Here is a 17625-nt window from a genome sequence, read left to right as displayed (position 1 = left end):
CACTAAGCAGCTTTGGGGATAAGGACGGGGCATGGGGGCAGCAGCTGATCAGAGGTGTGCATGTGCATCGCGTGTGCACGTGTGAGTGTGTGTGCATACAAGAGTGCGAGTTGTGTGCATGTGAAGGTTTCTGCATACACACGTGTGTATGTGTGCACACGTGTGTGCGTGCGTGAAAGGAATGCGTGCACGCACGTGTGTATGTCTGTGTGCACACGTGCGCATGCATACAAGAAGGATGTGTGTATGCACACGTGTGCATGTGCCTGTGAGCACATGCGTGTGTACGTGTGTGTCCATATGCACATCCATGCACGTTTAAGTGCATGCAAAGGTGTCTGCATGCACACGTGTGCATATTCATGTCTGCATGCATGTGTGCACACATGAAACGGTACATGGATGAACATGCGTGTGTGTGTCTGCATACATGCATGTCAACATCAGTGTGTGTGCTGGCATGTGCATGCACGCCAAAGGGCATGAATGTATGCATGTGTGTCTGGGCATGCATATGTGTGTGCACACACCTGCAAGTCCTGATGTGTGCAAGCATGTGTGTGTGCACACATGTGTGTGTGCAGGCACATGTATGTGCGCACACGTGTGTGTGTGCTGGCACATGTATGTGTGCACACGTGTGTGTGCAGGCACATGTATGTGTGCACACATGCATGTGTGCTGCAGGCACATGTATGTGTGTACACTGTGTATGCGCAGGCACATGTATGTGTGCACACTTGTGTGTATGTGCAGGCACATGTATATGTGCACAAGGGTATGTGTGTGCAGGCACACAGAATCATAGAAAAGTTAGGGTTGGAAAGGACCTTAAGATCATCCAGTTCCAACCCCCCTGCCATGGGCAGGGACACCTCACACTAAACCATCTCACCCAAAGCCTCGTCCAACTTGGTCTTGAACACTGCCAGGGATGGAGCATTCACAACCTCCCTGGGCAACCCATTCCAGTGCCTCACCACCCTAACAGGAAATAACTTCTTCCTTATATCCAATCTAAACCTCCCCCCCATGTGTGCACAAGGGTGTGTGTGTGCAGGCACATGTATGTGTGCACGTGTGTGCATGTGCAGGCACATGTATGTGTGCACACAGGTGTGTATGTGCAGGCACATGTATGTGTGTGCATGTGCAGGCACATGTATGTGTGCACACGTGTGTGTGTGCAGGCATATGTATGTGTGCACACAGGTGTGTATGTGTAGGCACATGTATGTGTGCACACGTGTGCAGGCATGCGTGTGTGCACACGTGTGTGTGTGACCGCTCATGTGCGCATGTGCCCATCACCCCCTCAGTACCCTCCTGGTCCCTGGGGTGTGGGTGTCCCTCATAGCATGTCCCTGTCCAGCCCCCCATGACCCATAGTGTGACCCTGCCCCATGTTCCTGTGCCCCATAGTGTGCCCTTGTCCCACTGTCTCTGTGCCCCAGTGTGTTCCCACCCATATCCCTCTGCCACCCTGTGCCCCATAGCTTGTCCCCACCCCGTTCCTTTGCCCGATTGTGTGTCCTTATCCTTCCGCTGTGCCCCATAGCGTGCTCCCACCACATGCTCCTGTGCCCCATAGCATGTCCCCATCCATGTCCCTGTCCCCTTGTGCCCCATAGAATGTCTCCACCCTATGATCCTGTCCCTCCCATGCCTCACCGCCTATCGCCTATCTCCCCCCCCCAAGCCCCACACTGCACCCCACAGAGCACAGGAGGCCGTCAGCGGTGACAGCTCGTGTTGGGACCCGCGGCGGAGGGGGACACGGTCCAACGGCCGCGTGTCCCTGGGGGGTCCCAGACCCGCTCAGGGGCAGGGATGGGCATGAAGCAGGCAGGGAACGGGCACGGACCGGCAGGAGGGGACGGGCAGCAGGCAAGGACGAGGCAGGGATGGGCAGGGAGCGGGCAGAATGAGCCAGGACCAGTCAGGACCAGCCAGGATCGCTCAGGACCGCTCAGGATCACGCAGCCCCGCGGCGGCACTTCCTATTCCAGCGCTGCTGACCCAGAGTCACGGGAGCCTCAACCCGCCACCTCCCCCCATCAGCACCGCGGGGGAAGGGGGGAGTTTAGAGTCCCCAGGGAGGGATTTTGGGGTCCAAAGAGGGTTTTGAGGTCCATGGGGGTGGGGGCTGAGCTCCCCCGAGGGTGTTGATGACCCTGGAGGTGGGGTTAGGGCCCCGGGGGGTGTTTTGGGGTCCCAAGGCAGGTATTTAGGACCTCCGGGGGTGTTTGAGGTCCCGGGGAGCGGTTGGGGTCCAGGACACCACAGAGGAGAGTTTTAGGATCTCAACGGGGGAGAAATTGGGTTTCCCGGGCAGGGCTGAGGTCCCCCGGGGCGGTTCCAAGGGGGGTTCCAGGGGTGCTCCACGGGGGTTGTTCCGGGGGGGGGGGGGGGGGGGGGGGGGGGGCCGCTGCTAGCGCAAGTCCTCGGGGGAGAAGAGGCCCCTGGCGCGGCGCAGCACCGAGTCCTTGCTGGGGTCGTAGGGGTGCCTGCGGGCGGGCCGGGGGCTCCCATCAGCACCCGGACCCCCCCATCCCTACCTGGCGTGTGTGTGTGTGTGTGTGTGTGTGCCCCTCTCCGGCGGAGAGGCGCCTACCGGAACGCCTCCTCGATCTCGGCCACGCTCGTCTCCTTGCCCACCACCAGGAAGTTGGGCTTGCGGTGTTTATCCAGCTCGCCGATGCCGCCCAGCAGGAACCCGGTCACCGTGTCCTCATCGCCCAGCACCGCGATCAGCTTCCCGCGCACCGACATGGCCGCGACCGGCACCTGGACCCGTCCGCGACCACAGCCACCGCCCGCCGGGACCCGAGACAGGCCACGCCCCCTGCCCCTCGGAGCCTCGCCCACCGCGCCGGCGCAGAGAGATGCGAACGGGAGGCCCCGCCCCCGCAGTAGTGACCACGCCCCCTGTCGCATATAGCCCCCTAGCCGTGGCCACGCCTCCAACTGACTACACCGCGTACCCTCGTTGCCAGGGCAACATCGCTGTCGCCCCGCCCACACGGCCATCTCCCACCGTTGCGCATGCGGGGCTGACATCGTGGGGACACCGCATAAGCCAATGGGGAGACCCCCAGATTCCATGGAGATACTCCCAAACTCCATGGGGTCACCCCAAATTCCATAGGGATACCCCCCAGCTTCATGAGGACAACCCCAAACCCCATGGGGATACCCAAACCCCATGGGGATATCTCTCAGCTCCATGGGGGCAGCACCAAAGCCTATGAGGACACCCTCCAACTCCATGGGGACACCCCTGTCATGTCAACTTGGGGGTCCTCCATCATGTCAGCACAGGGAGCCTCGATTATGTCACCCCAGGAACCCCTCCATCATGTCAGAATGGGGACCGTATCTGGGAGCCTGCGTCAGCAGAGCTGCTCCACCAGCACAGGCAAGACCTGAGATCCTGGTTTTCCTCACCTTTAACTTGCAGAAGGAAGCAAGTTTCTCTCCCCAGTGAGCCAGGAGGATCCACACTGTCTCCTCCTCTTAGGAGCAATGCTGCCCATGGCAGCAGATCCAGGAGGACATGGGCGAGCTGTGAGAGGACCCACTGGCTGCAGAGAAGCTCTCTCAGGTCACAGTTTAAAGGTCTCCAATGAGAATTTAATTCAACAACCCAGTTAGCGCATAGTAAATCCTGCGAGTGCTGGATATGTGTCTTTACTGCGGCTAAACCTCAGTAAACAAGTCTTTAATCACCCAATGGCAATTCATTAGCAAACAAGAACTAATCGCAACAGGTAGAGAGCTGCTGAGATTGAAGTCAGTTGGTTTACACTAATGAAATACAGAGGTCCATGAAGGACTCAGATATATTCTAACCCTCAGACAGGCACGGACGAGCGCTGCGGGGCTCAGGAAAGCACCCCCAGCAAGTGCAGGCTGCAGCAAGGCATCCTCATCGCGGCTCCCTTGGGTCTGGCGCTGGCAGCAGCGCGCTCGCTGCTCCCCCACAAGGGGGTGATGCAGCAGCAGCAGCAGCAGCAGCAGCAGCAGCAGCAAGCCCTGCGCAGAGCCCTCAGCGCTCTCCCGAGGCGGTGGGATCGCCGCCGTGGGGCCGATCCTGGCTCTGGAAGTGGCAATCAGTGCCTGCGGGGGATGCAGAGCTGTAGGTGAGGGGCTGGAGGGGAGACCGGGCAGGTTCCTACTGCCACCTGCCAGCGAGGGCTGTCCCGGGGCCTTTCCTGAGAAGGCTTTCATGGTTGTAGCAGAAATGGACAGGAACACCGAGAACAGTGGACAGGTCCTGATCACATCTCTGGCTGTGGTCCAGGGAGCCATCCAGCAGGTGGTGGAACACCAGGACGTGACCCAGGTCCCGGATGTGGCAATGGCCAAAGAGGAGGAAGAGTGGGAAGAGGTCACTGATAAAGTGTTGTCCCAGGTGAAAGTCATCACTGTACACAACATCTCGGTCAACTCCTCAGTCCCAGAGCTCTTCCAGGACCCACAGGCAGATCTCCATGAGGGATTCAGCTTCCCCACCAGCACGAGCATAGATGTGACAGCAAAGGCAGCCAGAGACCCGCAGAGCACATCTCCTGTCCCAGCCAGACCCACAGGCACCAAACTGGCAACTTCTGCACTGGGTAGAGCTGCAGAGGAAGAGGAGCACCGCAGACCTCTCTTGTGCCACAGGAGGAGGAGGCACCAGCACCAGCTTCTCCTGCCTGTGGCAAGCAGGAGGCAGCACCACAGGCAGAGCCAGGCACCTGCCCTGCTCAGCCCACACAGCTGTGCTTTCCCCAGGGGCTTTCACAGAATCACAGAACAGTTAGGGTTGGAAAGGACCTCAAGATCATCTAATTCCAACCCCCTTGCCATGGGCAGGGACACCTCACACTAAACCATGTAACCCAACGCTCTGTCCAACCTTGCCTTGAACACCGCCAGGGATGGAGCATTCACAGCTTCCCTGGGCAACCCATTCCAGTGCCTCACCACCCTTACAGTAAAGAACTTCTTCCTTACATCCAGTCTAAACTTTCCCTGTTTAAGTTTTAACCCGTTACCCCTTGTCCTATCACTACAGTCCCTAATGAATAGTGCCTCCCCAGCATTCTTATAGCTCCCCTTCAGATACTGGAAGGCTGCTATGAGGTCTCCACGCAGCCTTCTCTTCTCCAGGCTGAACAGCTCCAACTTTCTCAGCCTATCTTCATACAGGAGATGCTCCAGCTCCCTGATCATCCTCGTGGCCCTCCTCTGGACTTGTTCCAACAGTTCCATGTCCTTTTTATGTTGAGGACACCAGAACTGCACACAATACTCCAGGTGAGGTCTCACAAGAGCAGAGTAGAGGGGCAGGATCACCTCCTTCGACCTGCTGGTCACACTCCTTTTGATGCAGCCCAGGATACGGTTGGCTTTCTGGGCTGCGAGCGCACACTGAAGCCGGCTCATGTTCATTTTCTCATCGACCAACACCCCCAAGTCCTTCTCTGCAGGGCTGCTCTGAATCTCTTCTCTGCCCAACCTGTAGCTGTGCCTGGGATTGCTCCGACCCAGGTGTAGGACCTTGCACTTGGCATGGTTAAACTTCATGAGGTTGGCATCAGCCCACCTCACAAGTGTGTCAAGGTCCCTCTGGATGGCATTCCTTCCCTCCAGCGTATCAACCGAACCACACAGCTTGGTGTCATCGGCAAACTTGCTGAGGGCGCACTCAATCCCACTGTCCATGTCAGCAACAAAGATGTTGAACAAGACCGGTCCCAACACCGATCCCTGAGGGACACCACTCGTTACTGGTCTCCAGCTGGACATTGAGCCATTGACCACAACTCTTTGCGTGCAGCCATCCAGCCAGTTCTTTATCCACCGAGTGGTCCATCCATCAAATTGATGTCTCTCCAATTTAGAGACAAGGGTGTCGTGTGGGACAGTGTCGAACACTTTGCACAAGTCCAGGTAGATGACATCAACTGCTCTACCCCTGTCCATCAGTTCTGTAGCCCCATCATAGAAGGCCACCAAATTGGTCAGGCAGGATTTCCCCTTAGTGAAGCCATGCTGGCTGTCACCAAGCACCTTGTTTATCATGTGCCTTAGCATGCCTTCCAGGAGAATCTGCTCCAAGATTTTGCCAGGCACAGAGGTGAGGCTGACTGGTCTGTAGTTCCCTGGGTCATCCATTTTCCCCTTCTTGAAAATGGGGGTTATATTTCCCTTTTTCCAGTCATCAGGAACTTCACCTGATTGCCATGATTTTTCAGATATGATGGCCAGGGGCTTAGCAACTTCATTCCTCAGCTCCTTCAGGACCTTCAGAGAGATTTCAGCAGGTCCCATGGACTTGTGCACATTCAGGTTCTTAAGATGGTCTCGAACCAGATCCTCTCCTAGAGTGGGCCCAAGGTCTTCATTCTCACAGTCCCTGTGTCTGCCTTCCCAGACTTGGGTGGTGTGGTCAGAGCCTTTGCCAGTGAAGACCAAGGCAAAGAAGTCATTCAGAACCTCAGCCTTCTCCAAATCCAGGGTAGCCAGTTCTCCTGAGAGCTTCCAGAGAGGGCCCACATTGTCCCTAGTCTGTCTTTTATTTGCTATGTACCTGTAGAGTCCTTTCCTGTTATCCTTAACATCCCTAACCAAGTTTAATTCTAACTGGGCCTTAGCTTTCCTAACCTAGTCCCTAGCTTCCCAGACAACATCCCTGTACTCTTCCCAGGCCACCTGTCCTTGCTTCCACCTTTTACAAGTCTCTTTTTCTCCCCTCAAAGTTTCCTCAGCAGCTCCTTATTCATCCAAGGAGGTCTCCTGGGCCTCCTGCTGCACTTCCTTCTACTCGGGACACAACACTCCTGAGCTTGTAGCAGGTGATCCTTGAATATCAACCAACAGCCTTGGGCCCCTCTGCCCTCTAGGGCTGTATCCCATGGAACCTTACTAAGCAGGTTCCTGAAGAGGCCAAAGTCTGCTCTCTTGAAGTCCAGGGAACTGAGCTTGCTGCACGCTCTTCTCACTGTCCTGAGGATCTCGAATTCAACCATTTTGTGATCGCTGCATCCAAGGCTGCCCTGGAGCGTCACATTTCCAATGAGCCCTTCCCTGTTGGTGAGCACGAGGTCAAGCATGGCACCTCTCCTTGTCGGCTCCTCTATTACTTGCAGAAGGAAGTTGTCTTCCACACAATCGAGGAACCTCCTGGATTGCTTGTGCCGGGCCATACCGTCCCTCCAACAGATGTCAGGGTGGTTGAAGTCACCCATGAGAACAAGGGCCTGCGAGCGTGAGGCTTTTCCTATCTGTCTATGGAGTGCTTCATCCGCAGGTTCTCCTTGATCAGGCGGTCTGTAACAGATCCCCACAGTAATGTCTCCCATCGCTGTTCTCCCTTTAACCCTGTCCCACAAACTCTCTGTGGACTGCTCACCTGTCCCCAGACAGAGTTCCATACTCTCCAGCCTATCCTTAACATAAAGGGCAACTCCCCCTCCCTGCCTGCCAGGCCTGTCTTTCCTAAAGAGCCTGTAACCTTCCATTCCAACACTCCAGTCATAGGAGCCATCCCACCATGTTTCTGTGATGTCTATTTATCTCATACCTCCGTAGACGTGCACGCATCTCTAATTCCTCTTGTTTGTTCCCCATGATACAGGCGTTTGTATAGGGGCATCTGAGCTCCAGCTGAATCCGGCTCATTGGCTGGAGCGGCTGGAATATCTACATTGCTCCGAGCATTTATTACAGGTGCTGGCAACTGACTGGGAGCGTTGGGATGGAATGATGTCCCCTGCCCCCAACACATCTACTTTAAAGCATCCTTGACCAGTCTGGCAAGCCTCCTAGCAAAACTGCTCCACCAGCCCCCAGTAGACCTGGCCTCCCAAACTGAGCCTCATGTTCTAGATACCCAAACCCCTGACTATGGGAAGGCTCATGGAATACCTTACAGCAGCTTTCAGTACCTAAAGGGGGTCTACAAGAAATCTAGAGAGTGACTTCTGATAAGGCCATGTAGGGACAGAACAAGGGGGAATGGCTCTAAACTGAAAGAGGGGAGATTCAGATTTGGTATTAGGAAGAAGTTTTTGACTGTGAGGGTGGAGATAAGCTGTGGTTGCCCATCCCTGGCAGTGTTCAAGGCCAGGCTGGATGCTTCTTGGAGCAAGCTGGTCTGGTGGAAGATGTCCCTGACCATGACAGGGAGGTTGGAACTGGATGATCTTTAAGATCCCTTCCAACTCAAACCATTCTGTGATTCAGTGATTCTGTGAAAAACCTCAGGTAATGATTCATCTGTTGGAAGACAATAACAAACTAGACTTTCTTCTCTTAATAATACTGTAGCAGAAGATCATGAAATACATAAAAAGCATCTTGAAATAAAAGTTGCACTGCATTAAATATATGGTTTAGGTGGTTATCTTTGAAGCAGAGATCTGCTATGCCCACAGAGAACTGAGCAATTACGAGCTTTGTTCATCTTCACAAGCCCTGTGAATTTTGGGAGAAATTGTCTCTGAGCTAGCAGAAGTCTGATGAAAGCACTTGTAAGAAAACTATCTCTAATTTGTTAATATAACAATGATGGCTTAAATAAAAGACCAACCATGTCAGCTGCTGAGTGCTTGCGACCTCTATTTTAAATCAAAGAGGAAGGAAAAACCCTACATACAAACTCTGTGCCAAGCAGGAATCTGTAAAGTCAAGGATGAGAACGGAGTAAAAAGAGGGACGCTCAGCTTGCGAAGGCAGGCAAGCAGGAAGATGTCAGTGTTACAGATGAGGATGAGTAAGTGGTAGTGTGGTTTTCACAATACACTAACGAAGAACCAATGCAGTCATTCCAGCACATTTAGACTTCTGCTGTTTACACTGTTCTCTATTTTATGTGAATACTTAATACCAATTAGTCTTTTTGATTCTGCACCAGTAGTCACTGATGTAAAAGTACAGCATCCTTCGGGAGCATACCCTGCTAGGTCTGTTGATTAGTAAAGGGTCTTGGGAGAAACATGAGGGATGGTCATCAAAAATGTCAAACACCCCCAGATTAACAAGGTAAAGAATTCTGTTCTGGAACTGGGAAATATCCCAAAGCTATGCAAAGTAAAAATGTAACTGTCATTCTAAGTGATTCCAAGGTGAAAAATACATCTTCATCTTACAGGAAAATGACATAAAATAATTGCTTTAGACAGCTTTGAAGAGTTCTCTTGTCACACTACTTCTACAGTTTCTGACTTTCCAGACTCCAGTTTTGCCTGAGGAGAAACTCAGTTGCAGATGAAAGGCTCTGCGAGCCCCAGACCCCTTTCCCGCTCCAGGGACCGGACCTCTGGGAGCTTGAGCTGGAGCTAGGCTCTGACATCCTGAAGCCTACCCTACTCGTAGTACGAAACCCTGCCCACCCTGGGAGATGCACACATGCATCAGCTTGGAGCCTGCAGCTCAGGAGAGAAGCTCAGGGAGCTGATCTGGCATGAAAGAACCACTGGAGATGTTCTCTGTGACCCCAGGACCTCACTGCACTGGACTGGCCCCCATCAGGCTTTCAGCTTGCTCCTTTTCTTTTACTTTGCACCTATGAATCTTTGACGAGGGGATTAGGTATCTAGGAGAGCTGCTGAAGCAGACTCCATGGGGAAGTTAGGAGGAAAACCACCCCAGTTCCAGATCCCTGTTGGACTTGTTGGGCTGTTCAGATCAGGTCCATGTGCAGAAGCATGGGAAGCTTCGAAATAAATAAGCTAGGTACCCAGGGTGTTTCAGTAATCCCAGAATTAGGGAATGCCACAGGGGGTTTGAACTGTGCTTTTGGTTTTATGTGCCTAATCTCTGCTTCAATTCAGGTGCCTTCGGAGAACTTAAATCTAACTCTAGTTTGAAATGCACTGCTACAAACTCTTTCTCAGCCACCAGCTGAGAAGCAAGAGCTCTGGGAAGTCGCATGGGGAAAGGTAAATCTTACCTATCACATTGGGCTACAGTGGATACCAAACAGAATGAGTCAGCGTTAAAAGATTTTCCCAAGTCAGCTCAGAAAAAGTGATTATATAGGATTTAGGAACCAGCTACTCATAAGTTTAATAATGACTATTTCCTCTGCTTGCTAGATTGCTTAGCACTGGCTTGGATGCTCTGATAGATCAGCTTTAATAACAAGCTGCATGATTTACCTTGAGGTGGTATTTTATTCCATGAAGATAGCTCACATTTCTGGTATGAGAAAGAAGGAAAATAATGCTAGCATAACAGAAGGTATAAATATGGTATATTCCAGAAAGATCTTTAAGCTGCTGTCCTGATAGCTGTTTCTAATTCATCTGGATTTCTTCCCCTAAACCCTGTGACAAGTCAAGAAGAGAACCAAAGTGCCCTGAGTGTAGTTAACTCATCAGTGAGTCTCTTTAAGGTGACCAGGCTGGACGAGGCCTTGGGTGATATGATTTAGCGCAAGGTGTCCCTGCCCATGGCAGGGGGGTTGGAACTGGATGATCTTAAGGTCCTTTCCAACCCTAACAATTCTATGATTCTATGAAAAAAAATCAGGAACGTATCACTTCCAAACTGTTCTGTCTGCTCACATCATCATGTTTAGCATGAGTCCACTTCATTTGTGCCATTGGAGAAACAGGTCATTTAGCCTAAACTGATGCTGCAAGCTGCTAAACTGGACTGTCTCTGTGTAGGAGCCAATGAGTACTCGCACAATTGGGTGTCTGGCTTCATCTAGGTGGATGCCTGACAGAGCAGGAGAAACAAACAGGCTGCGATAACATCTGGTCCATCTGACCAGTCTGAAGTTTCAGCTCCAACATTTACTGCCATGGCAACTGGACAAAAGTGTGGTTCATCAAAAGGTAGAGCAGCAATATAAGTAATAAATCGACATATCAAGGGCTTAATGGAAATTATTAGAAAAAATCACGATTACTAGGAAAAAAGGAAAAACTTGTTCTGTTCCTGACCAGTACTATGTTGGAAGGTAAACATCCTGAATCCCACTGGGCTGGTCTTACAATCACTGAAAAATACTTCATAAACACCACCTTCTTTCAAACTCAGTGGAGTTGACACAGTTCAAAATACAGATGTGAAATTGGAATTCTACCGTGAAACACACTGTGGAAGAATGACCTGGTACACTTTCATGCATGTTGTCTTTTGTTAATTCAGTATCAGAATATTAAATCTAATTAAGCGTTTCATGTATTGACATGAAATTACTGACTATACCTTAATAGTAATAAAAATAGAGTGTGAATATAAGTGTCTGTTGGTATCGTGTTAAAGAATTCAGGGGTTCTCCTTTAAGCACTTTCACCTGTGGGCAGAACGAGTCAGAATGTAGCAAATTCCATTCTTCAGAACCAAAAATACAAGTATGTTATCACACAAGTATGCTTCATGGGAACAGCTCTCTTAAATTAAAAGAGAGAACAGTTTTAAATTCTATCACATTACTATAAATGAATCTGTATTATCCTCTGAATAGCTGTTACATGAGCAGAGTCACACTCGAAGCAGAAGGAAGAGTAAAAATATTCCTTTATTTGTCAGAAAACCTTTGGTGCATGTCATGTCAAGAAATAATCTTCTCTGTTAACTTTTCCGGGACCATTTTATTCTTAAGCAAGTAATTTTGGATGCAAAGATCTCACGGTATGGAATATGTGCATCATTACTGTTTGGGGCATTAGGAACACTGTGCGAGTAGTGCTGATACAGTGAAAGAGAGATCATGATTCATTACTAGCTTTGTAAGGGGTGGGATTTACCAGTGGATTCAAGTCAGTGTTTTGCCTTTCTCCTTGGAAAGCTGTCAGTGAAAGGAAACCTGCTCATAATTACTAATCAAAACTCTAGCCAGGAGGTGGTTTCTAAACGAGCTTCTGTGAGACAGCAGTGCTTATTAAGAATGGAGATTTCAACTGTAGTGTTTTTTTTTTTTCCTTGAAAACCAGCTATGGACAGCCTGCCTTCTTTTGCTCTGTTTTAGATGAATCTTCTACTTTTTCCTTCTGCATCCTCAGGAAGAAAGGACCTCTTTTTCTTTTCAATGCTCAGAACTTCCCCCATTTCTCAATAATTTGGCATCTTCTAAAATTTTTCATCCTCCTGTTCAAGGTAGCCCCCAGATTTGCCTATGTTGCCCCTCATCTCCCTGAGCTACCCCAGAGAGATTTGTGACTGGAGATGCTGGGAGGAGACTCCTACATACCATGGCTACCACTGCGAACTCTGTAATCACTTATAGGAGAAATCTTGACTGAGTTGCAAATGTTAAAGCTCCACACCAAACCTGCCCTTCTATTTTATCTCAGTCTGTTTGCCATATGTCATGTCCAATTTTATGCTTCAGAAGAAATACAAAGTTCATTGCAAAAGCTACACCAAACAAAAACTGTGAAATAGCCCTACAAAGTGCAGAGTGCAATTCTCTAGATATTTGTGTATCAACATACAATGTTATATATATCAACATATAGTGTTAACGTGTAAGATAATTGTGTATCAACAAAAGGGGAGGAAATGAGTCAGTAAACAGGTTCTGGTTGCAGGATCACAAAGGAATTGCTACATGCAATCAAGACTGAAAAATCTATTATGTTTTAAAAAATAATCCTGTAATTTTATTTCTCAGCCATAACAAAGTCCTGGCCTGCAGTGATTGCTAAAGGTCTCACACATTTCCAAAGAAAAAGGATATTAACTGCAGCAGCATATCAATCCCAAAACACAGTCCATTTCTACCAGCCCATCATGTCTCTGGCATTTTTGTCTAGAAAACTTAATTTTCACTTTGTGTGAGGACTCCCCAAAGGAAGTTTTATTCTTTACTCTTTTTCCTATAATAACCTCCTCTCCTCCAACATGGTTTGAGCAATTTGGCTGTCATCAGGCATTCACTTTCCATGAGTGTCTTCTGATCCATATGATATACATGACACAGCACAGTGTTATCTGAGCATTATAAAGTTCAGAGCTGCCATATCCCTCCTGTCAAAACTACTTCCATTCTCCAGGTTGTTTATTTAGGACAGAAGCTAGCTGCAGAAAAAAGTGCATAGTGCCATTAAATCCCAGTGGATTAAAAACCCTTCTGACCTTTATGCCCATTGCTGCTTGACAGCATCGATCAGTGAGATCTCACCACTCTTCTCAGTTTTTCTATTATCCACCCAGAAGCACTTTGCATCAGAGTGCCTTACACAAAAACAGAAAGCAGGGTTTAGTTTGTTACTCTCTATCCAGACCTGGAAGCAGTTGAGATGAATGGGAGGACTGTGAAGTTCTTTCCTGTAATGATGGGCTCTATTACTGTCTCTCATCTGCTCCTGACTCATCCTTTTTAATCTGTACATCCTCCTTGGAACCTTTGCTTTTCCAACAGAACACCTATTGGGAATGGCTGTTTAAGGAAAAAGAGAAGAATGAAAATTAGTAAGAAGTTAATCTCTGTATTCATTAATTTTGTTGTTACAAAAGACAAACAGTTGCATTTAAGATGTTTTTAGCTGTAATCCTAGCACTTCAATTGTCTCATTATGCTTGTAAGTCCACATGAAGAATATTGCATTAAATTCATTACCATGAAAGTATAGAAATATTGGAGGAATGCTAACAAAAAAGTTAGTGCACAACAGTGATTGATTTATTTATGAAGGAAGATCAATAGCTAAACTCAGGAGCCCAGCTTAAGGGAAGTAACTGGAAAGGCTCTCAAAGGACCCCCTGGAAACAGGCTCAAACCTCAAACTGTGAAAGTTCTTACTCGTTTTTATTTAGTCCTTGTTCAAGAAAAGCTCCAGTTAAAACTGGGAGAAACTGGCTACAGATATTTTCCAGATCTAAACATTAAGTAGGGCTTTATATAGCTAATGTGAGCAGTGGCCTTTGGTGGCAAACAGCTGGAAAGTAGAACTGTACACAGGTAAATGACTTCTCTTGGCAAGCTTTAGTGGCTACCTGTGAACCAGAAAACAGTCAGAATCTGTTCTTTGGTCCTGAAGATGAACTGCAAGAAGGCAGAGAAATGCTCTCAGGGCCCAGGCATCTTCTGGGATGGTGCTTGTTGGCACAGGCAAAACCATGCCAGTGTTCCCACAGCTGCATACAGTGTAGACAACAGCATACCTCTGCTTCAGCCCAGTTCTGGCCCAGGTTAGCTTGCAAATATAGATGTAAACTGGGTGCAGAATCACATCCCACAGTCATATGCTGCTGTCAGTAAGGTGACCTGCATAGGAAAATTGAAAAAATAAAAACAGAGCAACGTACTGAAGTCTGAGGGAAACACCCCCCATTTACTCTTCCCTGTTATCAAATTGTCTTAAAAAGATGAACAAATACAGAACAGTATTTAAAACATATTTACTAATATCCTTTTATTTGACAGTCTCAAAAGACAGAGTTTTCATTTTGTTTTCTGAGATCCATTTCTCATTGAGTTTATTAACTAGATCTTTCGCTGTTTGGTTCACCAGGAATATAGAAATTATGCCATTACAGAGCAACATAGCTCCATAAGTGATAAACATAAATGAACAGTTTTGGATTCTCTTGCAAAAATGCAGACTTCTGTAATTCACAAACGATTTCTCCTCCAAACCATTAATTATGACAGGAGAGAAAAAAAACAGCAAACCAAAATATTATCAGATGCTTATTAGTTACCTACTTTCATTACAAATAGCACTGGGGGATTTCAGGAATTCCATAGGAAAGCTGGTCTTTGATTTTCTTGGTTTTGGTTTGGTTTTTTTTTTTTGTTTGTTTCCTTAGCCTTTTCATTAATGGAACACACTGGGATAATGTAGGGGGGGTTTGGTGGGTTTTGGTTTTTGCTGTGTTGTGGCGTTATTTTTTTAAAAAGCTAACAAGATACAGACTGTCTTTGAAACTGCACTGCAAAGTATTATCCACTGCAAAACATTGTTAAGGGAGTTTTTATCTGTTCCTGGAGAATTATATAATAGCTTTGAATTCTCTCCTGAGAAATACAAAACTGTAAGCACAACATGGAGCTTGGTGAATGAATGCAATATATTCAAGTGGAACTTTTTGTACCCATACATTTAATTATTAAAACAGCTATATCTTTTTTAAAGTCTGTAGCAGCAGCCATTCTACCCAGATTTTTTTTGTGTGTTGGGGTTGCTTTTTCTTCCCTCAGACGCAGAAAAGAAACTTGTAGCACCATTTTTTTAATGCTTTGCAGCAGTGTGGTTAAGTTAAAGTAACTGATCTTACAGGTGAGGTCACCGTTCTATAAGGGGAAATACATGCCAGATGGTGCAAAGTTTTTGTGGTCTTGAGAAGAAATAAGAATGAGACCTCTCTTTCTGCTATCAGGCTTTTGGGGAAGTCAGCTTTGTAACACCAGAGAAAGTATTTCTGAATTTGCTTTTAAAAATTAATCTATGTGCCTTTGCACAGCAAACGAATGGCCACGAAGAACCAACTATAGGAAAGGTAGGTAAGGGCTTGTCACAACAGATTTAGTATTCATTTTCATGACAACCTTGACACTAGACACTTACTGATTCTTAAAAGTAAGCCTAACATTCCTATAGTAACAAGTTTCCTTAAGCAAAAGAAGAAAATTCACAGCAGTGTACCCAGCATGCTCACTACCAATAATCCCAGCATGTTCACCACAAAAATAACATGCTGATTAACAGCTCCTAGGAATACCGGTCCTACTTAATATTCCTAGGCCCTTGAATCAAGTTCCTCTCTCTTGGGTCTCATCAAGAGAGAATGCTATTGTCTGTCAAACACACTGTACTTAGCAATTTGATGCAGCACGAGCTGATGTGGCTGTGACATAGCAGCAAAGCCCTTTTAGATAGCTTAAGGAAATTCAGGATGGCTGCATCAATGCCAAAGAACAAGATAAGTGGCCTTACACAACACACTGCATTAGGTTCTTAAAATGTTACTAGCCTGGGCATGTGAAGAGTATAAATGTACACAATAAGGATTTGATTATGTCCAATAATAGTTGAGCATTTGCTATTTTACAAAGCAATTCTGGCTTCTATGTTAAATACTATGTGCCCCGAGGGAACACTGAAACAGTTTATGTCTTATGTTTCTTACAGATGAAAGAATGAGAGAATGCTACACAAAGCTAGGAAACACAAACCAGTAGCCAAGGCACAAAACCCATCATTGCTGAACTTTTTTTAAAGGGATTTAATTGTAGAGGGCTACACAGAGGACTATATAGGCTATATAGAGGACTATAACCTTTATGATATTATCAAACATGTTTGTTTCTCCTCTGCATTTTAGAAACAGGTCTTTTTAAGTATGATTCTTTTATATCTATTTCAAACCATTTCCTTTGCACATTGCATCAAGGCTTCGGTTTTTTTTTAATGAAAAGGCTGTGTTGTTTTAGATTCTTCTGAAGCCTATAATAGGGAGCAGTCCTGTGTCAGAACTTTGAACTAAACACAAAGAACTTGTCTTACTTCCTAAAGCTCTGAAAATGCCAAGCATGTTTTCCAAGCAGACTTCAACATTACTGCTAATGCTGTCGTTTATACTGGCAGAATTCCAGTCAACTCACTCTATCTGTCCTGACCAGGGGGATCAATCCTACAACTCTCAAGTTTTCAGAAAGCCCCTTTTCTAGACAATTATTAAGTATGCCGCAATATGATGTTCTTGTAACAACTCTCACCTTTTTATACATACATCTCAAGCTCTGCCAGTGTGATACTTAATAAAGCCTGTGAGACATATCTCTCTCATTCATGGTATGTCCGACATCTTCTAAAATTCATTGTCATGCTGGTAAGTAGCTGACAACTCCTGGGCCTCATGTCATTTTCCAGGAAGCTCATTGCCAGCAGTAAGGATAGCTGACTGTTATTCAGGATCAGCACTTGAATTCAGCATCATGAAAGGCACCTAGGCTGGGTTGTGTTGTCCATAATTTCCCCTCCTCAAAAGTACTGCTGTGGAAATGATCCCTCTATGGCACCCTGAAAGATCATGTGGAAAACCCCAAAACACTTCCATCTCAAGATGAACAAAAGTTAAAACTCTGCTATTCCTGCTTCCTGCTGTGCTAGATACATCACCTGATTTCATGCTCTGAGGGCTTCCAGTTGATGGTCCCTTTAAAGGGGATGTCTGGCATGGGGTAACATTAAGAAATATAGCAAGTCTTGTCAGATTATACTCTAAGATTTACGAATTATCATGGAAGTTATATCATGGTGCATTAGAAGGTAAAATCATAAGGTTGTCAAAGCGTGTTTTCATTTTACTGTACATTCTTGGGTTTTGGGGTGGAATTTAAAGTGAGACAGATGGAAAAAAATCTAGTCCCCAAAGGTAATCTAAGATCTCAAGGTATTTTTCAAACTATGATTTAAAACCTGTATGGCAGAGTAATTTTTGATTCCTGGTCTTGTGCTCATCTGTTTTTTAATGCTTAACAATGTTTCCTTGCACATGTTTGTTGTAAATTTCTAAATCTATACAACTGCTCATTTTTCTATCTTTCACTCTTATGACTTTCATGGATGGAATGCTTCTTGTATTAGAGTTAACAATTTTACCACTGACTTCATAAAATCGAAGATTTACTTTAGCTTCTATTCTCTGACTGCACAGGTAGCAGTACCGAGT

At 47.1% G+C, this 17625-nt stretch overlaps 1 protein-coding gene across 1 annotated transcript; it reads right to left on the bottom strand.

Moving 5' to 3' along the window:
• Positions 1 to 2413: 2413 nt before the first annotated feature.
• On the bottom strand, positions 2414 to 2809 carry ATP6V1F (ATPase H+ transporting V1 subunit F). Its single transcript, XM_057429464.1, is given in 2 exon segments — positions 2414 to 2558; positions 2615 to 2809. Coding segments are annotated over 2 exon segments (285 nt in total). The 5' UTR covers positions 2773 to 2809; the 3' UTR covers positions 2414 to 2431.
• Between the last annotated feature and the right edge of the window lie 14816 nt (positions 2810 to 17625).

The sequence above is a fragment of the Pezoporus wallicus genome, unplaced genomic scaffold (assembly GCF_028554395.1).
Source record: "Pezoporus wallicus isolate ANWC-B61680 ecotype Strahan unplaced genomic scaffold, APGP_CSIRO_Pwel_v1 contig_5069, whole genome shotgun sequence".
Classification (NCBI taxonomy): Eukaryota; Metazoa; Chordata; class Aves; order Psittaciformes; family Psittacidae; genus Pezoporus; species Pezoporus wallicus.
Note: the sequence above shows the minus strand (reverse complement) of the source record. Positions and strands in the feature narration are given on the sequence as shown.